Source organism: Oncorhynchus nerka, linkage group LG7, assembly GCF_034236695.1.
Source record: "Oncorhynchus nerka isolate Pitt River linkage group LG7, Oner_Uvic_2.0, whole genome shotgun sequence".
Lineage (NCBI taxonomy): Eukaryota > Metazoa > Chordata > Actinopteri > Salmoniformes > Salmonidae > Oncorhynchus > Oncorhynchus nerka.
Window position 1 is genome coordinate 26974263 of NC_088402.1, and position 24803 is coordinate 26999065.

General features: G+C 50.4%; 1 protein-coding gene across 1 annotated transcript in view; it reads right to left on the reverse strand.

Annotated features, from left to right (window-relative positions):
* LOC115131798 (adenylate cyclase type 2-like) overlaps positions 1–24803 on the reverse strand; it is a 90837-nt gene that overhangs the window by 22379 nt on the left and 43655 nt on the right. Inside the window, 5 exon segments of the mRNA XM_065020371.1 lie at positions 5272–5388; positions 5664–5801; positions 18830–18914; positions 22609–22706; positions 22932–23001. Coding sequence (XP_064876443.1) covers positions 5272–5388; positions 5664–5801; positions 18830–18914; positions 22609–22706; positions 22932–23001 — 508 coding nt within the window.

Sequence of the window (24803 nt, forward strand, 5' to 3'; positions counted from 1 at the left end):
AGGTAGGTAGGGAGATAGAGAGGTAGGTAGGGAGGGAGAAACAGCCATTAAGAGGGAAAGAAAGAAAGAATGGAAGAAAGGAAGACTAACTGAGCCTGTGGAGAGCAGTGAATCAGGACTAGCTACTACTGGCTTATAGAGGCCGCAACGCAGTAGGGTAAACATCATTACATTTAGAAGATAGGAGACATGGGTCCGGGCTATTAGCAAAGAGAGGTGTGTATGTGAAAAGAAAAGAGAGAAAAAAGAAAGAAATAGTACTAATGCAGATAATAGAGGGAATTGGCTCCCAGCCAAGACTAATGGCAAAGAGAGGTGTGTGTGAATGAAGGCTTAGCCTGAACTAGAAGTGGGGGCCACATTAAATCAGATTGTTGGCTGTGAATGTTTACAGGGTCACATGTATCAGACATGTGAAAAGTAGAAAACCACAATTATTCAAAAGAAATGGGTCTATAAGAAGGTCTATTTACCAAATCGTGGGATAAGATTGAGGTGTTGGACACTATGGAGGAGGGTAATGATGTGTAAAATTTTACTGTTAACTATTGAATAAACTTGTACACAGAACATGAACAATAAGAAGGAAAAGATCTGAAAGGTGGTACAATGGACTGGGTCGGTTCATTCATTTTTTTCATTTAGTTTATGAGTTTCTTGAGGCGTAAAACATCAGTAATAAGCTTACTGAGCTCTAGTCACCAAGGCTGCTCTCTGGTGCTGATAACACACACTATGTCAATACTCAATCTCAGGAGGACAGAGTTTTTTGTTTCTAACAGACAGAGATCATCTCAGATGTAGCTAGGAGCGAGTGAATATGTGTGAAGTGTGCAAAGCAAGGCAGGAAGCCTAGAGCTGTCGTGCGAGTAATTCAAATGCAATTGCGGGAAAAACACAGTTGCTACAGCACACCAGATGCAAGCCAACCTCCCATGAACTTCAACTACTTTGGACTCCTGGGATGAAGGAGAGGAGACAAGGAGAGGAGACATGGAGAGGAGACTTTAGACTATTGAGATACTATCCAAGTCAACAGCCAGGCCACTTCTAGATCCCTCTGTGTCACAATGACACATTGACACACACACACACACACACACACACACACACACACACACACACACACACACACACACACACACACACACACACACACACACACACACTGATTGATTGTGATTGATGTAACGCAACGTTTATTGATAGACAATGTTAACAAACATTACTTTTGTGGCCCTGGTTAAAGAAATGTGATTGTTGACTTAAAATAGTGCACAAAGGAGTGATTTCTGTCAAATAAATGTTCTGTTGTGAACTAATAAAAACAGAAAGCTAGCGACGAACACTATAACTTCATGAAATACAGTACATGGAATAAAGCAAGTTTTCACCAGAAGTATCCGAAATATTTGAAACCCAGGTCTGACCCAAAGTAGATGTCAGTAGCGTAGCCCGACATTTGTTGGTGGGTGGGGCTGTAGAAATGTACCTGGGCCCCCCAAAAAACAGCTAATTTCCTGCAATTCTACACATTTTGCCATGAGGCTGAGCGAGAAATGTACAGCTTTATAGCAAATTAAAGCAAAAATATAGGTGTGTTGACTGTGATAAATGCACTGGATTATGAGCTGTCTTGTTTGCTAAATGAACTAATGAAGTAAGCGGTGGCATGGTGCATATAGAAGCACAGTGACGTATCCCACAGGGCACAGACATCATTTAATTGAACTGACATGGAAACAATGTTGATTCAACCAGTGTGTGCCCAGTGGGATGCTTCAATGCGGTTATATTTGTGGCTTATTGGCAGTGTGGCTTTCAGTTATTTTGGCCATCCATCTTATGAGAGTGAATGCCATTCCAGTTCTTCTGAATGCCGTTCCAGTTCTTCTGAATGCCATTCCAGTTCTTCTGAATGCCGTTCCAGTTCTTCTGAATGCAGTTCCAGTTCTTCTGAATGCCGTTCCAGTTCTTCTGAATGCCGTTCCAGTTCTTCTGAATGCCGTTCCCGTTCCAGTTCTTCTGAATGCCGTTCCAGTTCTTCTGAATACCGTTTCAGTTCTTCTGAATGCCGTTCCAGTTCTTCTGAATGCCATTCCAGTTCTTCTGAATGCCGTTCCAGTTCTTCTGAATGCCGTTCCAGTTCTTCTGAATGCCGTTCCAGTTCTTCTGAATGCCGTTTCAGTTCTTCTGAATGCCGTTTCAGTTCTTCTGAATGCCGTTCCAGTTATTCTGAATGCCGTTCCAGTTCTTCTGAATGCCATTCCAGTTCTTCTGTACCGCTTACTATGAATTCTATCTGATGGTGTTTGCATGTTCAGGTATAAAAAAGAAAAATAGTGTCCCGCGCATCGACGACGTCGTCCCCAAAGGGACCGCACATACATATACCAACCAGAAGCAACACTGATCATCCACACTGAGCTTTAGGCTATAACTACTGCTTTCAAGGAGCGGGACACTAATCTGGATGCATATAAGAAATCCCGCTCTGTCTGACCTCTGACAAGCCATCAAATAGCAACGCATCAATACAGGGCTAAGATCGAGTCCTATAACGCCGGCTCTGATGCTCAAAGGATGTGGCAGGGCTTGAAAACTATCACAGATTACAAAGCAAAACCCAGCCGTGAGCTGCCCAGTGATGCGAGTCTAATAGAAAAGCTAAATGCCTTCTACACTCGCCTCGAGGCAAGCAACACTGAACCAGCTGTTCCGGATGACTGTGTGATCTTGCTCTCCATAGCCAATGTGAGTAAGAACTTTAAACAGGTTAACATTCGCAAGGCTGCGGAGTCAGACGGAAAACCAGGACACGTACTAAGAGTACACACTGACCAGCTGGCAAGTGGGGCGGCAGGGTAGCCTAGTTAGAGTGTTGGACTAGTAACCGGAAGGTTGCAAGTTCAAACCCCCGAACTGACAAGGTACAGATCTGTCGTTCTGCCCCTGAACAGGCAGTTAACCCACTGTTCCTAGGCCGTCATTGAAAATAAGAATTTGTTCTTAACTGACTTGCCTAGTTAAATAAAGGTTAAAAAAAAATATTTAAAAAATAAAAAAAGAGTGTCTTCACTGACATGTTCAACCTATTCCCGGTCTGTAATAGTAACTTGTTTCAAGCAGACCACCATAGTCCTAGTGCCAAAGTAGCCTGTCTAAATGACTAGCGACCCGTAGTACTATAGCTATGAAATGCTTTAAAAGGCTGGTCATGGCTCGCATATCAACGCCATCCTCCCAGACACCCTAGAACCACACTTCTCACACTGCCCCAACAGATCCACAGATGACGCAATCTCTATTGCACTGCCCTCACCCACTTGAACAAAAGGAATACCTATATAAGAATTACAGCTGAGCATTCAACACCATAGTCCTTCCAAGCTCATCACCAAGCTCAGGACCCTGGGACTGAACACCTCCCTCTGAAACTGGTTCCTGGACATCCTGATGGGCCTCCCCCAGGCGGTGATGGTAGGCAACAACACATCCACCACACTGATCATCAACACACACACAGCCCTCTGGGATGTGTGCTTAGTCCCCTCCTGTACTCCCTGTCCACCCACGACTGCCTCGCCTCCCATGAATCTAACACCATCATCGTTAAGTTTGTTGACGACACAACAGTGGTAGGACTGATCACTGATGACAAAGCAGCCAATAGGGAGGAGCCAATAGGAAGCAGTGTGGTGCTAGGACAAAAACCTCTCCCTTAACGTCAGCAAGACAAAGGAGCTGATCGTGGACCACAGGAAATGGAGGGGTGAGCACGCCCCCCATGGGGCTGTAGAGGAGCGGGTCGAAGCTCCTCGGTGTCCACATAACTAAGGAATGAACATGGTCCACACACACCCACACAGTTGTGAAAAGTGTACAACAGTGCCTTTTTCCACTCAGGAGGCTGAACAGATTTGGCATGGGCCCTCAGATCCTCAAAACGTTCTGCACACACTCACACATACTTACACCCCAACAAACACACACACAGGACACTACAGACACACTCACACATACTTACACCCCAACAAACACACACACAGGACACTACAGACACACTCACACATACTTACACCCCAACAAACACACACACAGGACACTACAGACACACTCACACATACTTACACCCCAACAAACACACACACAGGACACTACAGACACACTCACACATACTTACACCCCAACAAACACACACACAGGACACTACAGACACACTCACACATACTTACACCCCAACAAACACACACACACAGGACACTACAGGACACTATAGACACACTCACACATACTTACACCCCAACAAACACACACACAGGACACTACAGACACACTCACACATACTTACACCCCAACAAACACACACACAGGACACTACAGACACACTCACACATACTGACACCCCAACAAACACACACACAGGACACTACAGACACACTCACACATACTGACACCCCAACAAACACACACACAGGACACTACAGACACACTCACACATACTTACACCCCAACAAACACACACACAGGACACTACAGACACACTCACACATACTGACACCCCAACAAACACACACACAGGACACTACAGACACACTCACACATACTTACACCCCAACAAACACACACACAGGACACTACAGACACACTCACACATACTTACACCCCAACAAACACACACACAGGACACTACAGACACACTCACACATACTGACACCCCAACAAACACACACACAGGACACTACAGACACACTCACACATACTGACACCCCAACAAACACACACACAGGACACTACAGACACACTCACACATACTTATACTCCAACAAACACACACACAGGACACATCACAGACACACTCACACATACTTACACTCCAACAAACACACACACATTGCATACGGCTACACACACATAACACACGCACACATGCATACTGATGCCACACACACACACACACACACACACACACACACACACACACACACACACACACACACACACACACACACACACACACACACACACACACACACACACACACACACACACACACACACACACACACACACACGCTGCTTCTACTGTCTATTATCTATCCTGTTGCCTAGTCACTTTACCCATGCCTTTATTTACAGTACATAGCTACCTTAATTGCCTCATACATTGCCCCCGTACATTGACTTGGTACACCCTGTAAATATCCATGTTATATTCATTCATTATTGTCATTTGAATTTTTTTTGTGCCTACTCTGGTAGATGTACTCACAGGCAGGTAGAACTTATTCCCATCCGTGAGGTGGGTGGGGCTGTGGGAGCTGAGCATGCTTTCATTGGTCAGGTTCATGGTAGGGGGTGTGGTCAGAACCTCATCTTCCAGGAAGAACTGGAAAGAAGTTTAGAGGAGATGAGAAGGACAAGGGGAGAAGAGAAGTTATACTAGGCTGTATTCCGGTGTGATCATTTTGATGGCTGTAATGGCAGTTTTGCCTGAAAACATCCGCACGCACACACACACACACACACACACACACACACACGCACACACGCACACACACACACACACACACACACACACACACACACACACACACACACACACACACACACACACACACACGGACAAGATCAACCAGTAAAATCAGTAAATTGGTTCCTCACCATGTTGAAAACAGCCATGACAAGTATAACAGCGGTGGTTGTCATGGTGAGGACCAATCGGAGCCAGGGTTTGTTGGCGATGATGATGCGTGAGGAAGTAGGGAGCCAGGGGAGAGAGCACCACGATCCTTTACCTCCCTGCTGAGAGAGAGGGAGGGAGGGAGGGAGGGAGGGAGGGGGAGGGAGGGCGGGAGGGAGGGAGGGAGGGAGGGGGACAGAATAAATGAGATTCAGATAAGAATAGTGAGGAAAGCTTTAAACAGAGAGAGAGAGCGAGAGACAGAGACACAGACAGAGAGTGAGAAAGAGAGAGCTATGGACAGTTCACTCTTGCCGTAGTGCAACGTGAGGAGAAGCCATGAAATGGAAGGCTGTAGGGGACAGAAAACAAACAACGACTGCAGTAACAGATCGTCTGTCTGCATCAATACTCTCAACACCCCAGAGCAATTTACCTCCATCGATTTCCTCTCTACAACACCTCTTTGACACACCTTGACTCTCAACACACAACTTCCCTTGGCCAGGAAGAGGAGCAGATAATAAAGGTTTATTATTTTCTTTATAATTTGCAATTCATCCATTGAAAACTGTTTGGTTTGTTTGCAGTTCAGAGCACTATACTATGCTATACTATACTATGCTATACTATACTATACTATACTATGCTATACTATACTATACTATACTATACTATGCTATACTATACTATACTATGCTATACTATACTATGCTATACTATACTATACTATACTATACTATACTAAACTATACTATACTTAAGCAATTCGGCCCGAGGAGGTGTGTTTTATGGCCAATATAACATGGTTAAATTACGTTTTTACATACAACGCAATGCAAAGTTCCTGGACACAGCCCTTAGTGTACTGGCCATATACCACAAACCACGAGGTAAATTATTGCTATTATAAACTGGTTACCAATGTAATTAGAGCAGTAAAAATACATATACCTGTGGTAAACAGTCCGATATACCACAGCTGTCAGCCAATCAGCATTCAGGGCTCGAACCTCCCAATTTCTTTATATACTATATACTATACTGTACGATACTATACTGTACTGTACTATACAATATATACTATACTATACTGTACGATACTATACTGTACTGTACTATACAATATATACTATACTATACTGTAATTTACTTTACTATACCATGTCCTTCCTTTTATCTTCACATGGTCACATGGTTTGGTTGACTCGGATATACAGAGACATTGTGAGACATCAGGAATCATTTAAGTCTCAAGGTAGAACACAATGCAGGGCCCAGGGACAGACAGACTGCTGGGTTTTAGACTGTTGGTGTATAATCCCGTGTTCCACAAAATATGACTGTCCTTCAAGCTCAATCACTCCTCCAAGGTCTGGTCTCTGGTTAGAGTCATCAGAGGATGAGAAAGGTGTTAATCGGTTTATTCTGGTTTGTTAGTCGTTCTCATCTTCATCTGACCCCTCTCTTTTCCTCCCTCTGTCTCCCCTCTCTTTTCCTCCCTCTGTCTCCCCCTCTATCTTCCTCCCTCTGTCTACCTCTCTCTTTTCCTCCCTCTGTCTCCCCCTCTCGCTTCCTTCCTCTGTCTACCCCTCTCTTTTCCTCCCTCTGTCTACCCCTCTCTCTTCCTTCCTCTGTCTCCCCCTATCTATTCCTCCCTCTGTCTCCCACTCTCTCTTTCTTCCTCTGTCTCCCCCTCTCTCTTCCTCCCTCTGTCTCCCCCTCTCTCTTCCTTCCTCTATCTCCCCTCTCTTTTCCTCCCTCTGTCTCCCCCTCTCTTTTCCTCCCTCTGTCTCCCCCTCTCTCTTCCTTCCTCTGTCTCCCCCTCTCTTTTCCTCCCTCTGTCTCCCACTTTCTCTTCCTCCCTCTGTTTACCCTCTCTCTTCCTTCTTCTGTCTACCCCTCTCTCTTCCTCCCTCTGTCTCCCCCTCTCTCTTCCTCCCTCTGTCTCCCCCTCTCTCTTCCTTCCTCTGTCTACCCTCTCTTTTCCTCCCTCTGTCTCCCCTCTCTCTTCCTTCCTCTGTCTCCCCTCTCTTTTCCTCCCTCTGTCTACCCTCCCTCTTCCTTCCTCTGTCTACCCGTCTCTTTTCCTCCCTCTGTCTCCCCTCTCTCTTCCTTCCTCTGTCTCCCCCTCTCTTTTCCTCCCTCTGTCTCCCACTCTCTCTTCCTCCCTCTGTCTACCCTCTCTCTTCCTTCCTCTGTCTACCCCTCTCTCTTCCTCCCTATGTCTCCCCCTCTCTCTTCCTCCCTCTGTCTCCCCCTCTCTCTTCCTTCCTCTGTCTCCCTCTCTTTTCCTCCCTCTGTCTCCCCTCTCTCTTCCTTCCTCTGTCTCCCCTCTCTTTTCCTCCCTCTGTCTACCCTCCCTCTTCCTTCCTCTGTCTCCCCTCTCTTTTCCTCCCTCTGTCTCCCCTCTCTCTTCCTTCCTATGTGTACCCCTCTCTTTTCCTCCCTCTGTCTCCCCCTCTCTCTTCCTTCCTCTGTCTCCCCTCTCTTTTCCTCCCTCTGTCTCCCCTCTCTTTTCCTCCCTCTGTCTACCTCTCTCTTTTCCTCCCTCTGTCTCCCCTCTCTTTTCCTCCCTCTGTCTCCCCTCTCTTTTCCTCCCTCTGTCTCCCCTCTCTTTTCCTCCCTCTGTCTCCCCTCTCTCTTCCTCCCTCTGTCTCCCCTTCTCTTTTCCTCCCTCTGTCTACCCCTCTCTTTTCCTTCCTCTGTCTCCCCCTCTCTCTTCCTCCCTCTGTCTCCCCTCTCTCTTCCTTTCTCTGTCTCCCCTCTCTTTTCCTCCCTCTGTCTCCCCCTCTCTTTCCTTCCTCTGTCTACCCCTCTCTTTGTCTCCCTCTGTCTCCCCTCTCTCTTCCTTCCTCTGTCTCCCCTCTCTTTTCCTCCCTCTGTCCCCCTCTCTCTTCCTTCCTCTGTCTCCCTCTCTTTTCCTCCCTCTGTCTCCCCCTCTCTCTTCCTTCCTCTGTCTACCCCTCTCTCTTCCTCCCTCTGTCTCTCCCTCTCTCTTCCTTCCTCTGTCTCCTCTCTCTTTTCCTCCCTCTGTCTCCCCCTCTCTCTTCCTCCCTCTGTCTCCCCCTCTCTTTTCCTCCCTCTGTCTCCCCCTCGCTCTTCCTCCCTCTGTCTCCCCCTCACTCTTCCTCCCTCTGTCTCCCCCTCTGTTTTCCTCCCTCTGTCTCCCCCCTCGCTCTTTCTCCCTCTGTCTCCCCCTCTGTCTCCCCCTCTATCTTCCTCCCTCTGTCTACCTCTCTCTTTTCCTCCCTCTGTCTCCCCCTCTCGCTTCCTTCCTCTGTCTACCCCTCTCTTTTCCTCCCTCTGTCTCCCCCTCTCTCTTCCTTCCTCTGTCTCCCCTCTCTTTTCCTCCCTCTGTCTCCCCTCTCTCTTCCTCCCTCTGTCTCCCCCTCTCTCTTCCTTCCTCTGTCTACCCTCTCTTTTCCTCCCTCTGTCTCCCCTCTCTCTTCCTTCCTCTGTCTCCCCTCTCTTTTCCTCCCTCTGTCTACCCTCCCTCTTCCTTCCTCTGTCTACCCGTCTCTTTTCCTCCCTCTGTCTCCCCTCTCTTCCTTCCTCTGTCTCCCCCTCTCTTTTCCTCCCTCTGTCTCCCCCTCTGTTTTCCTCCCTCTGTCTCCCCCTCTCTCTTCCTCCCTCTGTCTCCCCCTCTCTCTTCCTCACTCTCTCTACCCTCTCTTTTCCTCCCTCTGTCTCCCCTCTCTCTTCCTTACTCTGTCTCCCCTCTCTTTTCCTCCCTCTGTCCCCCTCTCTTTTCCTCCCTCTGTCTCCCTCTCTCTTCCTTCCTCTGTCTCCCCTCTCTTTTCCTCCCTCTGTCCCCCTCTCTTTTCCTCCCTCTGTCTCCCCCTCGCTCTTCCTCCCTCTGTCTCCCCCTCTCTCTTCCTCCCTCTGTCTCCCCTCTCTCTTCCTCCCTCTGTCTCCCCCTCTCTCTTCCTTCCTCTGTCTACCCTCTCTTTTCCTCCCTCTGTCTCCCCTCTGTCTCCCTTCCTCTGTCTCCCCTCTCTTTTCCTCCCTCTGTCTCCCCCTCTCTCTTCCTTCCTCTGTCTCCCCTCTCTTTTCCTCCCTCTGTCTACCCTCCCTCTTCCTTCCTCTGTCTCCCCTCTCTTTTCCTCCCTCTGTCTACCCTCCCTCTTCCTTCCTCTGTCTCCCCTCTCTTTTCCTCCCTCTGTCTCCCCTCTCTCTTCCTTCCTATGTGTACCCCTCTCTTTTCCTCCCTCTGTCTCCCCCTCTCTCTTCCTTCCTCTGTCTCCCTCTCTTTTCCTCCCTCTGTCTCCCTCTCTTTTCCTCCCTCTGTCTACCTCTCTCTTTTCCTCCCTCTGTCTACCTCTCTCTTTTCCTCCCTCTGTCTCCCCCTCTCTCTTCCTTCCTCTGTCTCCCCTCTCTTTTCCTCCCTCTGTCTCCCCTCTCTTTTCCTCCCTCTGTCTCCCCCTCTCTCTTCCTCCCTCTGTCTCCCCCTCTTTTTCCTCCCTCTGTCTACCCTCCCTCTTCCTTCCTCTGTCTACCCGTCTCTTTTCCTCCCTCTGTCTCCCTCTCTCTTCCTTCCTCTGTCTCCCCCTCTCTTTTCCTCCCTCTGTCTCCCCTCTCTCTTCCTCCCTCTGTCTCCCCCTCTCTCTTCCTCCCTCTGTCTCCCCCTCTCTCTTCCTTCCTCTGTCTACCCTCTCTTTTCCTCCCTCTGTCTCCCCTCTGTCTCCCTTCCTCTGTCTCCCCTCTCTTTTCCTCCCTCTGTCTCCCCCTCTCTCTTCCTTCCTCTGTCTCCCCTCTCTTTTCCTCCCTCTGTCTACCCTCCCTCTTCCTTCCTCTGTCTCCCCTCTCTTTTCCTCCCTCTGTCTACCCTCCCTCTTCCTTCCTCTGTCTCCCCTCTCTTTTCCTCCCTCTGTCTCCCTCTCTCTTCCTTCCTATGTGTACCCCTCTCTTTTCCTCCCTCTGTCTCCCCCTCTCTCTTCCTTCCTCTGTCTCCCCTCTCTTTTCCTCCCTCTGTCTACCTCTCTCTTTTCCTCCCTCTGTCTCCCCCTCGCTCTTCCTCCCTCTGTCTCCCCTCGCTCTTCCTCCCTCTGTCTCTCCCTCTGTTTTCCTCCCTCTGTCTCCCCTCGCTCTTCCTCCCTCTGTCTCCCCCTCTGTCTCCCCCTCTCTTCCTCCCCCTGTCTCCCCCTCTCTCTTCCTCCCTCTGTCTACCCCTCTCTTTTCCTCCCTCTGTCTCCCCCTCTCTCTTCCTTCCTCTGTCTCCCCTCTCTTTTCCTCCCTCTGTCTCCCCTCTCGTTTCCTCCCTCTGTCTCCCCCTCTCTCTTCCTCCCTCTGTCTCCCCCTCTCTCTTCCTTCCTCTGTCTACCCTCTCTCTTCCTTCCTCTATCTCCCCTCTCTTTTCCTCCCTCTGTCTCCCCCTCTCTCTTCCTCCCTCTCTCTACCCCTCTCTTTTCCTCCCTCTGTCTCCCCTCTCTCTTCCTTCCTCTGTCTCCCCTCTCTTTTCCTCCCTCTGTCCCCCCCTCTCTTTTCCTCCCTCTGTCTCCCCTCTCTCTTCCTTCCTCTGTCTCCCCTCTCTTTTCCTCCCTCTGTCCCCCTCTCTTTTCCTCCCTCTGTCTCCCCCTCGCTCTTCCTCCCTCTGTCTCCCCCTCTATCTTCCTCCCTCTGTCCCCCCTCTCTTTTCCTCCCTCTGTCTCCCCCTCGCTCTTCCTCCCTCTGTCTCCCCCTCTCTCTTCCTCCCTCTGTCTCCCCCTCTCTCTTCCTCCCTCTGTCTACCCCTCTCTCTTCCTCCCTATGTCTCCCCCTCTCTCTTCCTCCCTCTGTCTCCCCCTCTCTCTTCCTTCCTCTGTCTCCCCTCTCTTTTCCTCCCTCTGTCTCCCCCTCTCTCTTCCTTCCTCTGTCTCCCCTCTCTTTTCCTCCCTCTGTCTACCCTCCCTCTTCCTTCCTCTGTCTACCCGTCTCTTTTCCTCCCTCTGTCTCCCCTCTCTCTTCCTTCCTCTGTCTCCCTCTCTTTTCCTCCCTCTGTCTACCCTCCCTCTTCCTTCCTCTGTCTCCCTCTCTTTTCCTCCCTCTGTCTCCCCTCTCTCTTCCTTCCTATGTGTACCCCTCTCTTTTTCCTCCCTCTGTCTCCCCCTTCTCTCTCTTTTTCCTTCCTCTGTTTACCTCTCTCTTTTTTTCCTCCCTCTGTCTCCCCTCTCTTTTCCTCCCTCTGTCTCCCCTCTCTTTTCCTCCCTCTGTCTCCCCTCTCTTTTCCTCCCTCTGTCTCCCCTCTCTCTTCCTCCCTCTGTCTCCCCTTCTCTTTTCCTCCCTCTGTCTACCCCTCTCTTTTCCTTCCTCTGTCTCCCCCTCTCTTCCTCCTCTGTCTCCCCTCTCTCTTCCTTTCTCTGTCTCCCCTCTCTTTTCCTCCCTCTGTCTCCCCCTCTCTCTTCCTTCCTCTGTCTACCCCTCTCTTTGTCTCCCTCTGTCTCCCCCTCTCTCTTCCTTCCTCTGTCTCCCTCTCTTTTCCTCCCTCTGTCCCCCCTCTCTCTTCCTTCCTCTGTCTCCCTCTCTTTTCCTCCCTCTGTCTCCCCCTCTCTCTTCCTTCCTCTGTCTACCCCTCTCTCTTCCTCCCTCTGTCTCTCCCTCTCTCTTCCTTCCTCTGTCTCCTCTCTCTTTTCCTCCCTCTGTCTCCCCCTCTCTCTTCCTTCCTCTGTCTCCCCTCTCTTTTCCTCCCTCTGTCTCCCCTCTCTTTTCCTCCCTCTGTCTCCCCCTCTCTCTTCCTCCCTCTGTCTCCCCCTCTCTTTTCCTCCCTCTGTCTCCCCCTCGCTCTTCCTCCCTCTGTCTCCCCCTCACTCTTCCTCCCTCTGTCTCCCCCTCTGTTTTCCTCCCTCTGTCTCCCCTCGCTCTTCCTCCCTCTGTCTCCCCCTCTGTCTCCCCCTCTATCTTCCTCCCTCTGTCTACCTCTCTCTTTTCCTCCCTCTGTCTCCCCCTCTCGCTTCCTTCCTCTGTCTACTCCTCTCTTTTCCTCCCTCTGTCTCCCCCTCTCTCTTCCTTCCTCTGTCTCCCCTCTCTCTTCCTTCCTCTGTCTCCCCCTCTCTTTTCCTCCCTCTGTCTCCCCCTCTGTTTTCCTCCTCTGTCTCCCCCTCTCTCTTCCTCCCTCTGTCTCCCCCTCTCTCTTCCTCCCTCTCTCTACCCCTCTCTTTTCCTCCCTCTGTCTCCCCTCTCTCTTCCTTCCTCTGTCTCCCCTCTCTTTTCCTCCCTCTGTCCCCCTCTCTTTTCCTCCCTCTGTCTCCCCTCTCTCTTCCTTCCTCTGTCTCCCCTCTCTTTTCTCCCTCTGTCCCCCCTCTCTTTTCCTCCCTCTGTCTCCCCCTCGCTCTTCCTCCCTCTGTCTCCCCTCTCTCTTCCTCCCTCTGTCTCCCCCTCTCTCTTCCTCCCTCTGTCTCCCCCTCTCTCTTCCTTCCTCTGTCTACCCTCTCTTTTCCTCCCTCTGTCTCCCCTCTCTCTTCCTTCCTCTGTCTCCCCTCTCTTTTCCTCCCTCTGTCCCCCCTCTCTTTTCCTCCCTCTGTCTCCCCCTCGCTCTTCCTCCCTCTGTCTCCCCCTCTCTCTTCCTCCCTCTGTCTCCCCCTCTCTCTTCCTCCCTCTGTCTCCCCCTCTCTCTTCCTCCCTCTGTCTCCCCCTCTCTCTTCCTTCCTCTGTCTACCCTCTCTCTTCCTTCCTCTATCTCCCCTCTCTTTTCCTCCCTCTGTCTCCCCCTCTCTCTTCCTCCCTCTCTCTACCCCTCTCTTTTCCTCCCTCTGTCTCCCCTCTCTCTTCCTTCCTCTGTCTCCCCTCTCTTTTCCTCCCTCTGTCCCCCTCTCTTTTCCTCCCTCTGTCTCCCTCTCTTCCTTCCTCTGTCTCCCTCTCTTTTCCTCCCTCTGTCCCCCTCTCTTTTCCTCCCTCTGTCTCCCCATCGCTCTTCCTCCCTCTGTCTCCCCCTCTATCTTCCTCCCTCTGTCCCCCCCTCTCTTTTCCTCCCTCTGTCTCCCCCTCGCTCTTCCTCCCTCTGTCTCCCCCTCTCTCTTCCTCCCTCTGTCTCCCCTCTCTCTTCCTCCCTCTGTCTCCCCCTCTCTCTTCCTTCCTCTGTCTACCCTCTCTTTTCCTCCCTCTGTCTCCCCTCTCTCTTCCTTCCTCTGTCTCCCCTCTCTTTTCCTCCCTCTGTCTACCCTCCCTCTTCCTTCCTCTGTCTACCCGTCTCTTTTCCTCCCTCTGTCTCCCCTCTCTCTTCCTTCCTCTGTCTCCCCCTCTCTTTTCCTCCCTCTGTCTCCCACTCTCTCTTCCTCCCTCTGTCTACCCTCTCTCTTCCTTCCTCTGTCTACCCCTCTCTCTTCCTCCCTATGTCTCCCCCTCTCTCTTCCTCCCTCTGTCTCCCCCTCTCTCTTCCTTCCTCTGTCTCCCCTCTCTTTTCCTCCCTCTGTCTCCCCCTCTCTCTTCCTTCCTCTGTCTCCCCTCTCTTTTCCTCCCTCTGTCTACCCTCCCTCTTCCTTCCTCTGTCTACCCGTCTCTTTTCCTCCCTCTGTCTCCCCTCTCTCTTCCTTCCTCTGTCTCCCCTCTCTTTTCCTCCCTCTGTCTACCCTCCCTCTTCCTTCCTCTGTCTCCCCTCTCTTTTCCTCCCTCTGTCTCCCCTCTCTCTTCCTTCCTATGTGTACCCCTCTCTTTTCCTCCCTCTGTCTCCCCCTCTCTCTTCCTTCCTCTGTCTCCCCCTCTCTTTTCCTCCCTCTGTCTCCCCTCTCTTTTCCTCCCTCTGTCTACCTCTCTCTTTTCCTCCCTCTGTCTCCCCTCTCTTTTCCTCCCTCTGTCTCCCCTCTCTTTTCCTCCCTCTGTCTCCCCTCTCTTTTCCTCCCTCTGTCTCCCCTCTCTCTTCCTCTCTCTGTCTCCCCTTCTCTTTTCCTCCCTCTGTCTACCCCTCTCTTTTCCTTCCTCTGTCTCCCCCTCTCTCTTCCTCCCTCTGTCTCCCCTCTCTCTTCCTTTCTCTGTCTCCCCTCTCTTTTCCTCCCTCTGTCTCCCCCTCTCTCTTCCTTCCTCTGTCTACCCCTCTCTTTGTCTCCCTCTGTCTCCCCCTCTCTCTTCCTTCCTCTGTCTCCCCTCTCTTTTCCTCCCTCTGTCCCCCTCTCTCTTCCTTCCTCTGTCTCCCTCTCTTTTCCTCCCTCTGTCTCCCCCTCTCTCTTCCTTCCTCTGTCTACCCCTCTCTCTTTCCTCCCTCTGTCTCTCCCTCTCTTTTCCTTCCTCTGTCTCCTCTCTCTTTTTCCTCCCTCTGTCTCCCTCTCTCTCTTCCTTCCTCTGTCTCCCCTCTCTTTTCCTCCCTCTGTCTCCCCCTCTCTTTTCCTCCCTCTGTCTCCCCCTCTCTCTTCCTCCCTCTGTCTCCCCCTCTCTTTTCCTCCCTCTGTCTCCCCCTCGCTCTTCCTCCCTCTGTCTCCCCCTCACTCTTCCTCCCTCTGTCTCCCCCTCTGTTTTCCTCCCTCTGTCTCCCCCTCACTCTTCCTCCCTCTGTCTCCCCCTCTGTCTCCCCCTCTATCTTCCTCCCTCTGTCTACCTCTCTCTTTTCCTCCCTCTGTCTCCCCCTCTCGCTTCCTTCCTCTGTCTACCCCTCTCTTTTCCTCCCTCTGTCTCCCCCTCTCTCTTCCTTCCTCTGTCTCCCCTCTCTTTTCCTCCCTCTGTCTCCCCTCTCTCTTCCTCCCTCTGTCTCCCCCTCTCTCTTCCTTCCTCTGTCTACCCTCTCTTTTCCTCCCTCTGTCTCCCCTCTCTCTTCCTTCCTCTGTCTCCCCTCTCTTTTCCTCCCTCTGTCTACCCTCCCTCTTCCTTCCTCTGTCTACCCGTCTCTTTTCCTCCCTCTGTCTCCCCTCTCTCTTCCTTCCTCTGTCTCCCCCTCTCTTTTCCTCCCTCTGTCTCCCCCTCTGTTTTCCTCCCTCTGTCTCCCCCTCTCTCTTCCTCCCTCTGTCTCCCCCTCTCTCTTCCTCCCTCTCTCTACCCCTCTCTTTTTCCTCCCCTCTGTCTACCCTCCCTCTTCCTTCCTCTGTCTACCCGTCTCTTTTCCTCCCTCTGTCTCCCCTCTCTCTTCCTTCCTCTGTCTCCCTCTCTTTTCCTCCCTCTGTCTACCCTCCCTCTTCCTTCCTCTGTCTCCCCTCTCTTTTCCTCCCTCTGTCTCCCCTCTCTTCCTTCCTATGTGTACCCCTCTCTTTTCCTCCCTCTGTCTCCCCCTCTCTCTTCCTTCCTCTGTCTCCCCTCTCTTTTCCTCCCTCTGTCTCCCCTCTCTTTTCCTCCCTCTGTCTACCTCTCTCTTTTCCTCCCTCTGTCTCCCCTCTCTTTTCCTCCCTCTGTCTCCCCTCTCTTTTCCTCCCTCTGTCTCCCCTCTCTTTTCCTCCCTCTGTCTCCCCTCTCTCTTCCTCTCTCTGTCTCCCCTTCTCTTTTCCTCCCTCTGTCTACCCCTCTCTTTTCCTTCCTCTGTCTCCCCCTCTCTCTTCCTCCCTCTGTCTCCCCTCTCTCTTCCTTTCTCTGTCTCCCCTCTCTTTTCCTCCCTCTGTCTCCCCCTCTCTCTTCCTTCCTCTGTCTACCCCTCTCTTTGTCTCCCTCTGTCTCCCCCTCTCTCTTCCTTCCTCTGTCTCCCCTCTCTTTTCCTCCCTCTGTCCCCCTCTCTCTTCCTTCCTCTGTCTCCCTCTCTTTTCCTCCCTCTGTCTCCCCCTCTCTCTTCCTTCCTCTGTCTACCCCTCTCTCTTCCTCCCTCTGTCTCTCCCTCTCTCTTCCTTCCTCTGTCTCCTCTCTCTTTTCCTCCCTCTGTCTCCCCCTCTCTCTTCCTTCCTCTGTCTCCCCTCTCTTTTCCTCCCTCTGTCTCCCCCTCTCTTTTTCCTCCCTCTGTCTCCCCCTCTCTCTTCCTCCCTCTGTCTCCCCCTCTCTTTTCCTCCCTCTGTCTCCCCCTCGCTCTTCCTCCCTCTGTCTCCCCTCACTCTTCCTCCCTCTGTCTCCCCCTCTGTTTTCCTCCCTCTGTCTCCCCCTCACTCTTCCTCCCTCTGTCTCCCCCTCTGTCTCCCCCTCTATCTTCCTCCCTCTGTCTACCTCTCTCTTTTCCTCCCTCTGTCTCCCCCTCTCGCTTCCTTCCTCTGTCTACCCCTCTCTTTTCCTCCCTCTGTCTCCCCCTCTCTCTTCCTTCCTCTGTCTCCCCTCTCTTTTCCTCCTCCTCTGTCTCCCCTCTCTCTTCCTCCCTCTGTCTCCCCCTCTCTTTCCTTCCTCTGTCTACCCTCTCTTTTCCTCCCTCTGTCTCCCCTCTCTCTTCCTTCCTCTGTCTCCCTCTCTTTTCCTCCCTCTGTCTACCCTCCCTCTTCCTTCCTCTGTCTACCCGTCTCTTTTCCTCCCTCTGTCTCCCCTCTCTCTTCCTTCCTCTGTCTCCCCCTCTCTTTTCCTCCCTCTGTCTCCCCCTCTGTTTTCCTCCCTCTGTCTCCCCTCTCTCTTCCTCCCTCTGTCTCCCCCTCTCTCTTCCTCCCTCTCTCTACCCCTCTCTTTTCCTCCCTCTGTCTCCCCTCTCTCTTCCTTCCTCTGTCTCCCTCTCTTTTCCTCCCTCTGTCCCCCTCTCTTTTCCTCCCTCTGTCTCCCCTCTCTCTTCCTTCCTCTGTCTCCCCTCTCTTTTCCTCCCTCTGTCCCCCCTCTCTTTTCCTCCCTCTGTCTCCCCCTCGCTCTTCCTCCCTCTGTCTCCCCCTCTCTCTTCCTCCCTCTGTCTCCCCTCTCTCTTCCTCCCTCTGTCTCCCCCTCTCTCTTCCTTCCTCTGTCTACCCTCTCTTTTCCTCCCTCTGTCTCCCCTCTCTCTTCCTTCCTCTGTCTCCCCTCTCTTTTCCTCCCTCTGTCTCCCCCTCTCTTCCTTCCTCTGTCTCCCCTCTCTTTTCCTCCCTCTGTCTACCCTCCCTCTTCCTTCCTCTGTCTCCCTCTCTTTTTCCTCCCTCTGTCTACCCTCCCTCTTCCTTCCTCTGTCTCCCCTCTCTTTTCCTCCCTCTGTCTCCCCTCTCTCTTCCTTCCTATGTGTACCCCTCTCTTTTCCTCCCTCTGTCTCCCCCTCTCTCTTCCTTCCTCTGTCTCCCCTCTCTTTTCCTCCCTCTGTCTCCCCTCTCTTTTCCTCCCTCTGTCTACCTCTCTCTTTTCCTCCCTCTGTCTACCTCTCTCTTTTCCTCCCTCTGTCTCCCCCTCTCTCTTCCTTCCTCTGTCTCCCCTCACTTTTCCTCCCTCTGTCTCCCCCTCTCTTTTCCTCCCTCTGTCTCCCCCTCTCTCTTCCTCCCTCTGTCTCCCCCTCTCTTTTTCCTCCCTCTGTCTCCCCCTCGCTCTTCCTCCTCTGTCTCCCCCTCTGTTTTCCTCCCTCTGTCTCCCCCTCGCTCTTCCTCCCTCTGTCTCCCCCTCTGTCTCCCCCTCTCTCTTCCTCCCCCTGTCTCCCCCTCTCTCTTCCTCCCTCTGTCTACCCCTCTCTTTTCCTCCCTCTGTCTCCCCCTCTCTCTTCCTTCCTCTGTCTCCCCTCTCTTTTCCTCCCTCTGTCTCCCCTCTCGTTTCCTCCCTCTGTCTCCCCTCTCTCTTCCTCCCTCTGTCTCCCCCTCTCTCTTCCTTCCTCTGTCTACCCTCTCTCTTCCTTCCTCTATCTCCCCTCTCTTTTCCTCCCTCTGTCTCCCCCTCTCTCTTCCTCCCTCTCTCTACCCCTCTCTTTTCCTCCCTCTGTCTGTCTCCCCTCTCTCTCTTCCTTCCTCTGTCTCCCCTCTCTTTTCCTCCCTCTGTCCCCCTCTCTTTTCCTCCCTCTGTCTCCCCTCTCTCTTCCTTCCTCTGTCTCCCTCTCTTTTTCCTCCCTCTGTCCCCCCTCTCTTTTCCTCCCTCTGTCTCCCCCTCGCTCTTCCTCCCTCTGTCTCCCCCTCTATCTTCCTCCCTCTGTCTCCCCCTCTCTTTTCCTCCCTCTGTCTCCCCCTCTCTCTTCCTCCCCCTGTCTCCCCCTCTCTCTTCCTCCCTCTGTCTCCCCTCTCTTTTCCTCCCTCTGTCTCCCCCTCTCTCTTCTTCTCTGTCTCCCCCTCGCTCTTCCTCTCCCTTCTTCTCCCTTCTCTTCATCCATGTATATTCCCCTGTCTTTCTATCCGCCCTCTCTCTCTCCCTCTCAGTCTGTGATTGTGTTCTACACTCACATACAATAGACAGGATTTTAGGGTGTGTGTGTGTAACTTACCAAGATGTGGCTGGAGAAACATATGACCAGGATCAGACCTAACAGGAGGAAAGACATGCCAAAGGAGATCCCCAACACTGCTGTTCTGTAACACACACACACACACACACACACACACACACACACACACACACACACACACACACACACACACACACACACACACACACACACACACACACACACACACACACACACACACACACACTGTTTATTTTATTATTATTTATTTTTGTATTGCATTTTCAAACATACAATCTACCTGCAGTGAAGGCGCTCAACATTTACATTACATTCAGTCATCCAGTAGACACTCAGAGCGACCCACAGGTGCAACCAGGGTCAAGCTCCCTGCCCAAGACCACAAGGGCAGATACCCCCACCCAGTCGAATCAGGGACCCAAACCAGCGACTTCTCGGCCACCTGTCCAAGCTCTTAACTGCCAGGCCCCCCCCCCCCAAAGACTCCTCCTCCACTCCCCAACAGCACCCCCCCCAAGCCACCATCTCCCTTCCTCCAACCCAACCAAAACCACCACCCACCCGATGCGCCAACAAGCAACAAAAATAACAAAAGAGAAATGAGAGAAAAACAAAGGAAAACAATAATAGAAAACCACAATGCAAAAACAAAAGACATCAAGGACAACAGGATGTGTGTGTGTGTGTGTGTGTGTGTGTGTGTGTGTGTGTGTGTGTGTGTGTGTGTGTGTGTGTGTGTGTGTGTGTGTGTGTGTGTGTGTGTGTGTGTGTGTGTGTGTGTGTGTGTGTTTCCATGTGTATGCACGTGTGTGCGTTTGAATGCGAGTGTGTGTATGCATGCTTTAACGTACCATTTCAATCTATCTAATCTCATAGAATCCACAGAGTGTTAGTTGAAGATAAACACTTTTACTAACAGTATTAGTATATTAGTAACTGACTGACCCGGTCTCTCCAGATCTCCTAACAGTACTATTTCTAGATTAATGTTATGCTTTTTCAGCCATTCCTGAACCTGAGACCAGAAACAGGCTACCTGAGGGCAATACCAAAATAAATGGTCTAATGATTCTGTATCCTCACAACAAAATCTGCAGAGCTGTGATGGTTGTATGCCCCAAACATTCAACACATCTTTGGTGGCCAGAATTCTGTACAATAATCTTTGATGAAAAGAACGAAGTCTTAAATCTTGCGTGGTTTTATATATCAACTCATACCCTGTACTATGGAATCAGTACATCAATGTATTCCCAGATATTTTCTCATCTGTCAATATCCTGGTCCTCAAATGAAACTGCCATATTTTCCTATCTATTTATTTTTGTTCCTCTGCCAGTTTGGATCCTTTATATTGGGCAGACAGACCAGTTCCCTACCTCCTCCCGCTGCCACCTGCCTCCTCCCGCTGCCACCTGCCTCCTCCCGCTGCCACCTGCCTCCTCCCGCTGCCACCTGCCTCCTCCCGCTGCCACCTGCCTCCTCCCGCTGCCACCTGCCTCCTCCCGCTGCCACCTGCCTCCTCCGCTGCCACCTGCCTCCTCCCACTGCCACCTGCCTCCTCCAGTTTGGATCCTTTATATTGGGCAGACAGACCAGTTCCCTACCTCCTCCCGCTGCCACCTGCCTCCTCCAGTTTGGATCCTTTATATTGGGCAGACAGACCAGTTCCCTACCTCCTCCCGCTGCCACCTGCCTCCTCCCGCTGCCACCTGCCTCCTCCAGTTTGGATCCTTTATATTGGGCAGACAGACCAGTTCCCTACCTCCTCCCGCTGCCACCTGCCTCCTCCAGTTTGGATCCTTTATATTGGGCAGAGACCAGTTTGGACCTCCTCCTCCAGTTTGGATCCTTTATATTGGGCAGACAGACCAGTTCCCTACCTCCTCCCGCTGCCACCTGCCTCCTCCAGTTTGGATCCTTTATATTGGGCAGACAGACCAGTTCCCTACCTCCTCCCGCTGCCACCTGCCTCCTCCAGTTTGGATCCTTTATATTGGGCAGACAGACCAGTTCCCTACCTCCTCCCGCTGCCACCTGCCTCCTCCAGTTTGGATCCTTTATATTGGGCAGACAGACCAGTTCCCTACCTCCTCCCGCTGCCACCTGCCTCCTCCTTTTGTGGTAATGCTGTAATCAATTGGTTGTAATCTTGGATTGAGCAGACCCTCCCATATAATTCCGATAGCTCCATGAAAGACATAACTCTCCCATTCCAATTTACAAAAGCATTTAAAAACAAAACAACCTTCTCAAACATATTTAACTACCACCAGATGGGTGCTGTACACAGCAGTAAAATGATAAAGTATTTGAATTGGAACTAGTGAACTGCGACCCACTTCCACTACTTACTACATACTTCCCTGTTATACAGTACTTCCCTGTTATACAGTACTTCCCTGTTATACAGTACTTCCCTGTTATACAGTACTTCCCTGTTATACAAGCCTGTATTTCCAGACTACAGTTTATATTTCCTAATAGAAGCTTATATTTCCTAATAGAAGCTTATATTTCCTAATAGAAGTTTGCCAAGTAGATGGCTGATTTAAGCGTGTTCATAAAACAATGATGTCATGTCTAAATGGAAGAGATGTTAGTCTGAATGCGAAAATATATGATGCTTTTAGTATCTGTCTCTATGGTTCTACCGCTCCTGGTTCCTGTAAACACAGACAATTAACTAAATGATGAAACAGCCCATGGACCCTTTGTCCTTTCATAAGGAGGCTTCATCGTCATCATTATCCTTGTCATCATCAAAGTAATATTCCTCATCTTTATCATAATAATAATCATCATCATCATCCTCGACATCTAAGACCTTTTGATTCACATTAAAACTGTCATCAGACGTTATTCATATCTTTTCATCTGTTTTCTTTCTTTCTATCCATCTTCTTTCTTTCTTTCTTTCTTTCTTTCTTTCCCTCTTAATTGCTGTCTCTTAAGGTGTGTCATTTGCAACTGCTATTAGGGATCTTATTGATGTGAGACTCAATTGATCAAAGGTTTATTTCGTCTTGTCACACTGTAATTGCAATGTTCTGGGTTATTATAGAGAAAAGAACACTGACTTCTGTGGCTTTTGGCACGACTAGTATTCCAACTATGAGGGCTACTATAGGACCATACAATGTATTCCAACTATGAGGGCTACTATAGGACCATACAATGTATTCCAACTATGAGGGCTACTATAGGACCATACAATGTATTCCAACTATGAGGGCTACTATAGGACCATACAATGTATTCCAACTATGAGGGCTACTATAGGACCATACAATGTATTCCAACTATGAGGGCTACTATAGGACCATACAATGTATTCCAACTATGAGGGCTACTATAGGACCATACAATGTATTCCAACTATGAGGGCTACTATAGGACCATACAATGTATTCCAACTATGAGGGCTACTATAGGACCATACAATGTATTCCAACTATGAGGGCTACTATAGGTATTCCAACTATACTACTATATGTATTCCAACTATGAGGGCTACTATAGGACCATACAATGTATTCCAACTATGAGGGCTACTATAGGACCATACAATGTATTCCAACTATGAGGGCTACTATAGGACCATACAATGTATTCCAACTATGAGGGCTACTATAGGACCATACTATGCAGGTTGTATTCTAAGTAGTATCTGAACATTGGTGGGTACCATGAAGGGTAATATGAATGGTACTGTGAAGAGTACAGATGCACAGGACAAGTACTGTCTCCATACTGTGAAGGGCACTATGAAGTGTACTATGTAGGGTCAGACTTACTTGGGCAGGACCAGTATCTGCACTATGAAGATGCAGCAGAAGATGAGACAGGCACAGGTGACGTAGTATTTAAAGGCCGGCAGAGTGGTGGCTCGATACTGGGGACATCAACACACACAGGGTCAACAGGGGGTGGTCAAAACAAGCCATTTTTTTACTGTAACTTCACAGTCTAACGCTGAATACTTTCACGCCAATCATATTCTGTTACGGAGTCACTGCATGTTTGTCTGGGACAGCAGTGGGCAAGTGGCACACATGTTATTTTCATTTGTAGTTTCTTTTTTATCTGACTGAACAGCGGTGTTGTTGTCCTACAGCACCTCCTTCTCCAGAGTCTTGTTGTGAAAGAAGAGTGAGATCCTCTGGATGTCTTCAGACTTCAGCCACTGCCTACAGAGAAGAGAACACAGAGACACTCAGACAGCAGCAATCCGCCAGAGAACACAGAGACACTCAGACAGCAGCAATCCGCCAGAGAACACAGAGACACTCAGACAGCAGCAATCCGCCAGAGAACACAGAGACACTCAGACAGCAGCAATCCGCCAGAGAACACAGAGACACTCAGACAGCAGCAATCCGCCAGAGAACACAGAGACACTCAGACAGCAGCAATCCGCCAGAGAACACAGAGACACTCAGACAGCAGCAATCCGCCAGAGAACACAGAGACACTCAGACAGCAGCAATCAGACAGCAGCAATCCGTCAGAGAACACAGAGACACTCAGACAGCAGCAATCCGCCAGAGAACACAGAGACACTCAGACAGCAGCAATCCGCCAGAGAACACAGAGACACTCAGACAGCAGCAATCCGCCAGAGAACACAGAGACACTCAGACAGCAGCAATCCGCCAGAGAACACAGAGACACTCAGACAGCAGCAATCCGCCAGAGAACACAGAGACACTCAGACAGCAGCAATCCGTCAGAGAACACAGAGACACTCAGACAGCAGCAATCCGCCAGAGAACACAGAGACACTCAGACAGCAGCAATCCGTCAGAGAACACAGAGACACTCAGACAGCAGCAATCCGCCAGAGAACACAGAGACACTCAGACAGCAGCAATCCGCCAGAGAACACAGAGACACTCAGACAGCAGCAATCCGCCAGAGAACACAGAGACACTCAGACAGCAGCAATCCGCCAGAGAACACAGAGACACTCAGACAGCAGCAATCCGCCAGAGAACACAGAGACACTCAGACAGCAGCAATCCGCCAGAGAACACAGAGACACTCAGACAGCAGCAATCCGCCAGAGAACACAGAGACACTCAGACAGCAGCAATCCGTCAGAGAACACAGAGACACTCAGACAGCAGCAATCCGTCAGAGAACACAGAGACACTCAGACAGCAGCAATCCGCCAGAGAACACAGAGACACTCAGACAGCAGCAATCCGCCAGAGAACACAGAGACACTCAGACAGAGCAATCCGCAGAGAACAAGAGACACTCCGACAGCAGCAATCCGCCAGAGAACACAGAGACACTCAGACAGCAGCAATCCGTCAGAGAACACAGAGACACTCAGACAGCAGCAATCCGTCAGAGAACACAGAGACACTCAGACAGCAGCAATCCGCCAGGGACATTAATAAAGACACGTTCACCAGGGACATTAATAAAGACACGTTCACCAGGGATATTAATAAGACACGTTCACCAGGGACATTAATAAAGACACGTTCACCAGGGACATTAATAAAGACACGTTCACCAGGGACATTAATAAAGACACGTTCACCAGGGATATTAATAAAGACACGTTCACCAGGGACATTAATAAGACACGTTCACCAGGGACATTAATAAAGACACGTTCACCAGGGACATTAATAAAGACACGTTCACCAGGGACATTAATAAAGACACGTTCACCAGGGACATTAATAAAGACACGTTCACCAGGGACATTAATAAAGACACGTTCACCTCGGAACATCCTCCCTTCCAACTGTCATTTCAAAGTATTGGTGAGATGTTTTTTTTCTCTCATTACACTTCAAGTTTTTAATAACTATTGTTTCATGTGTTATTGTAGGTTTGTTTTTGTAAGCATCTGCACTCCTGCCTACATAATTGCCCCTTGTGGGATAAAGAACTTATTTAGAATTGAATTGAATTCAACGTAAATCCACTTGTCACATAATTGTTGGTGAGGTACTGAACTAAGTGCTTCATA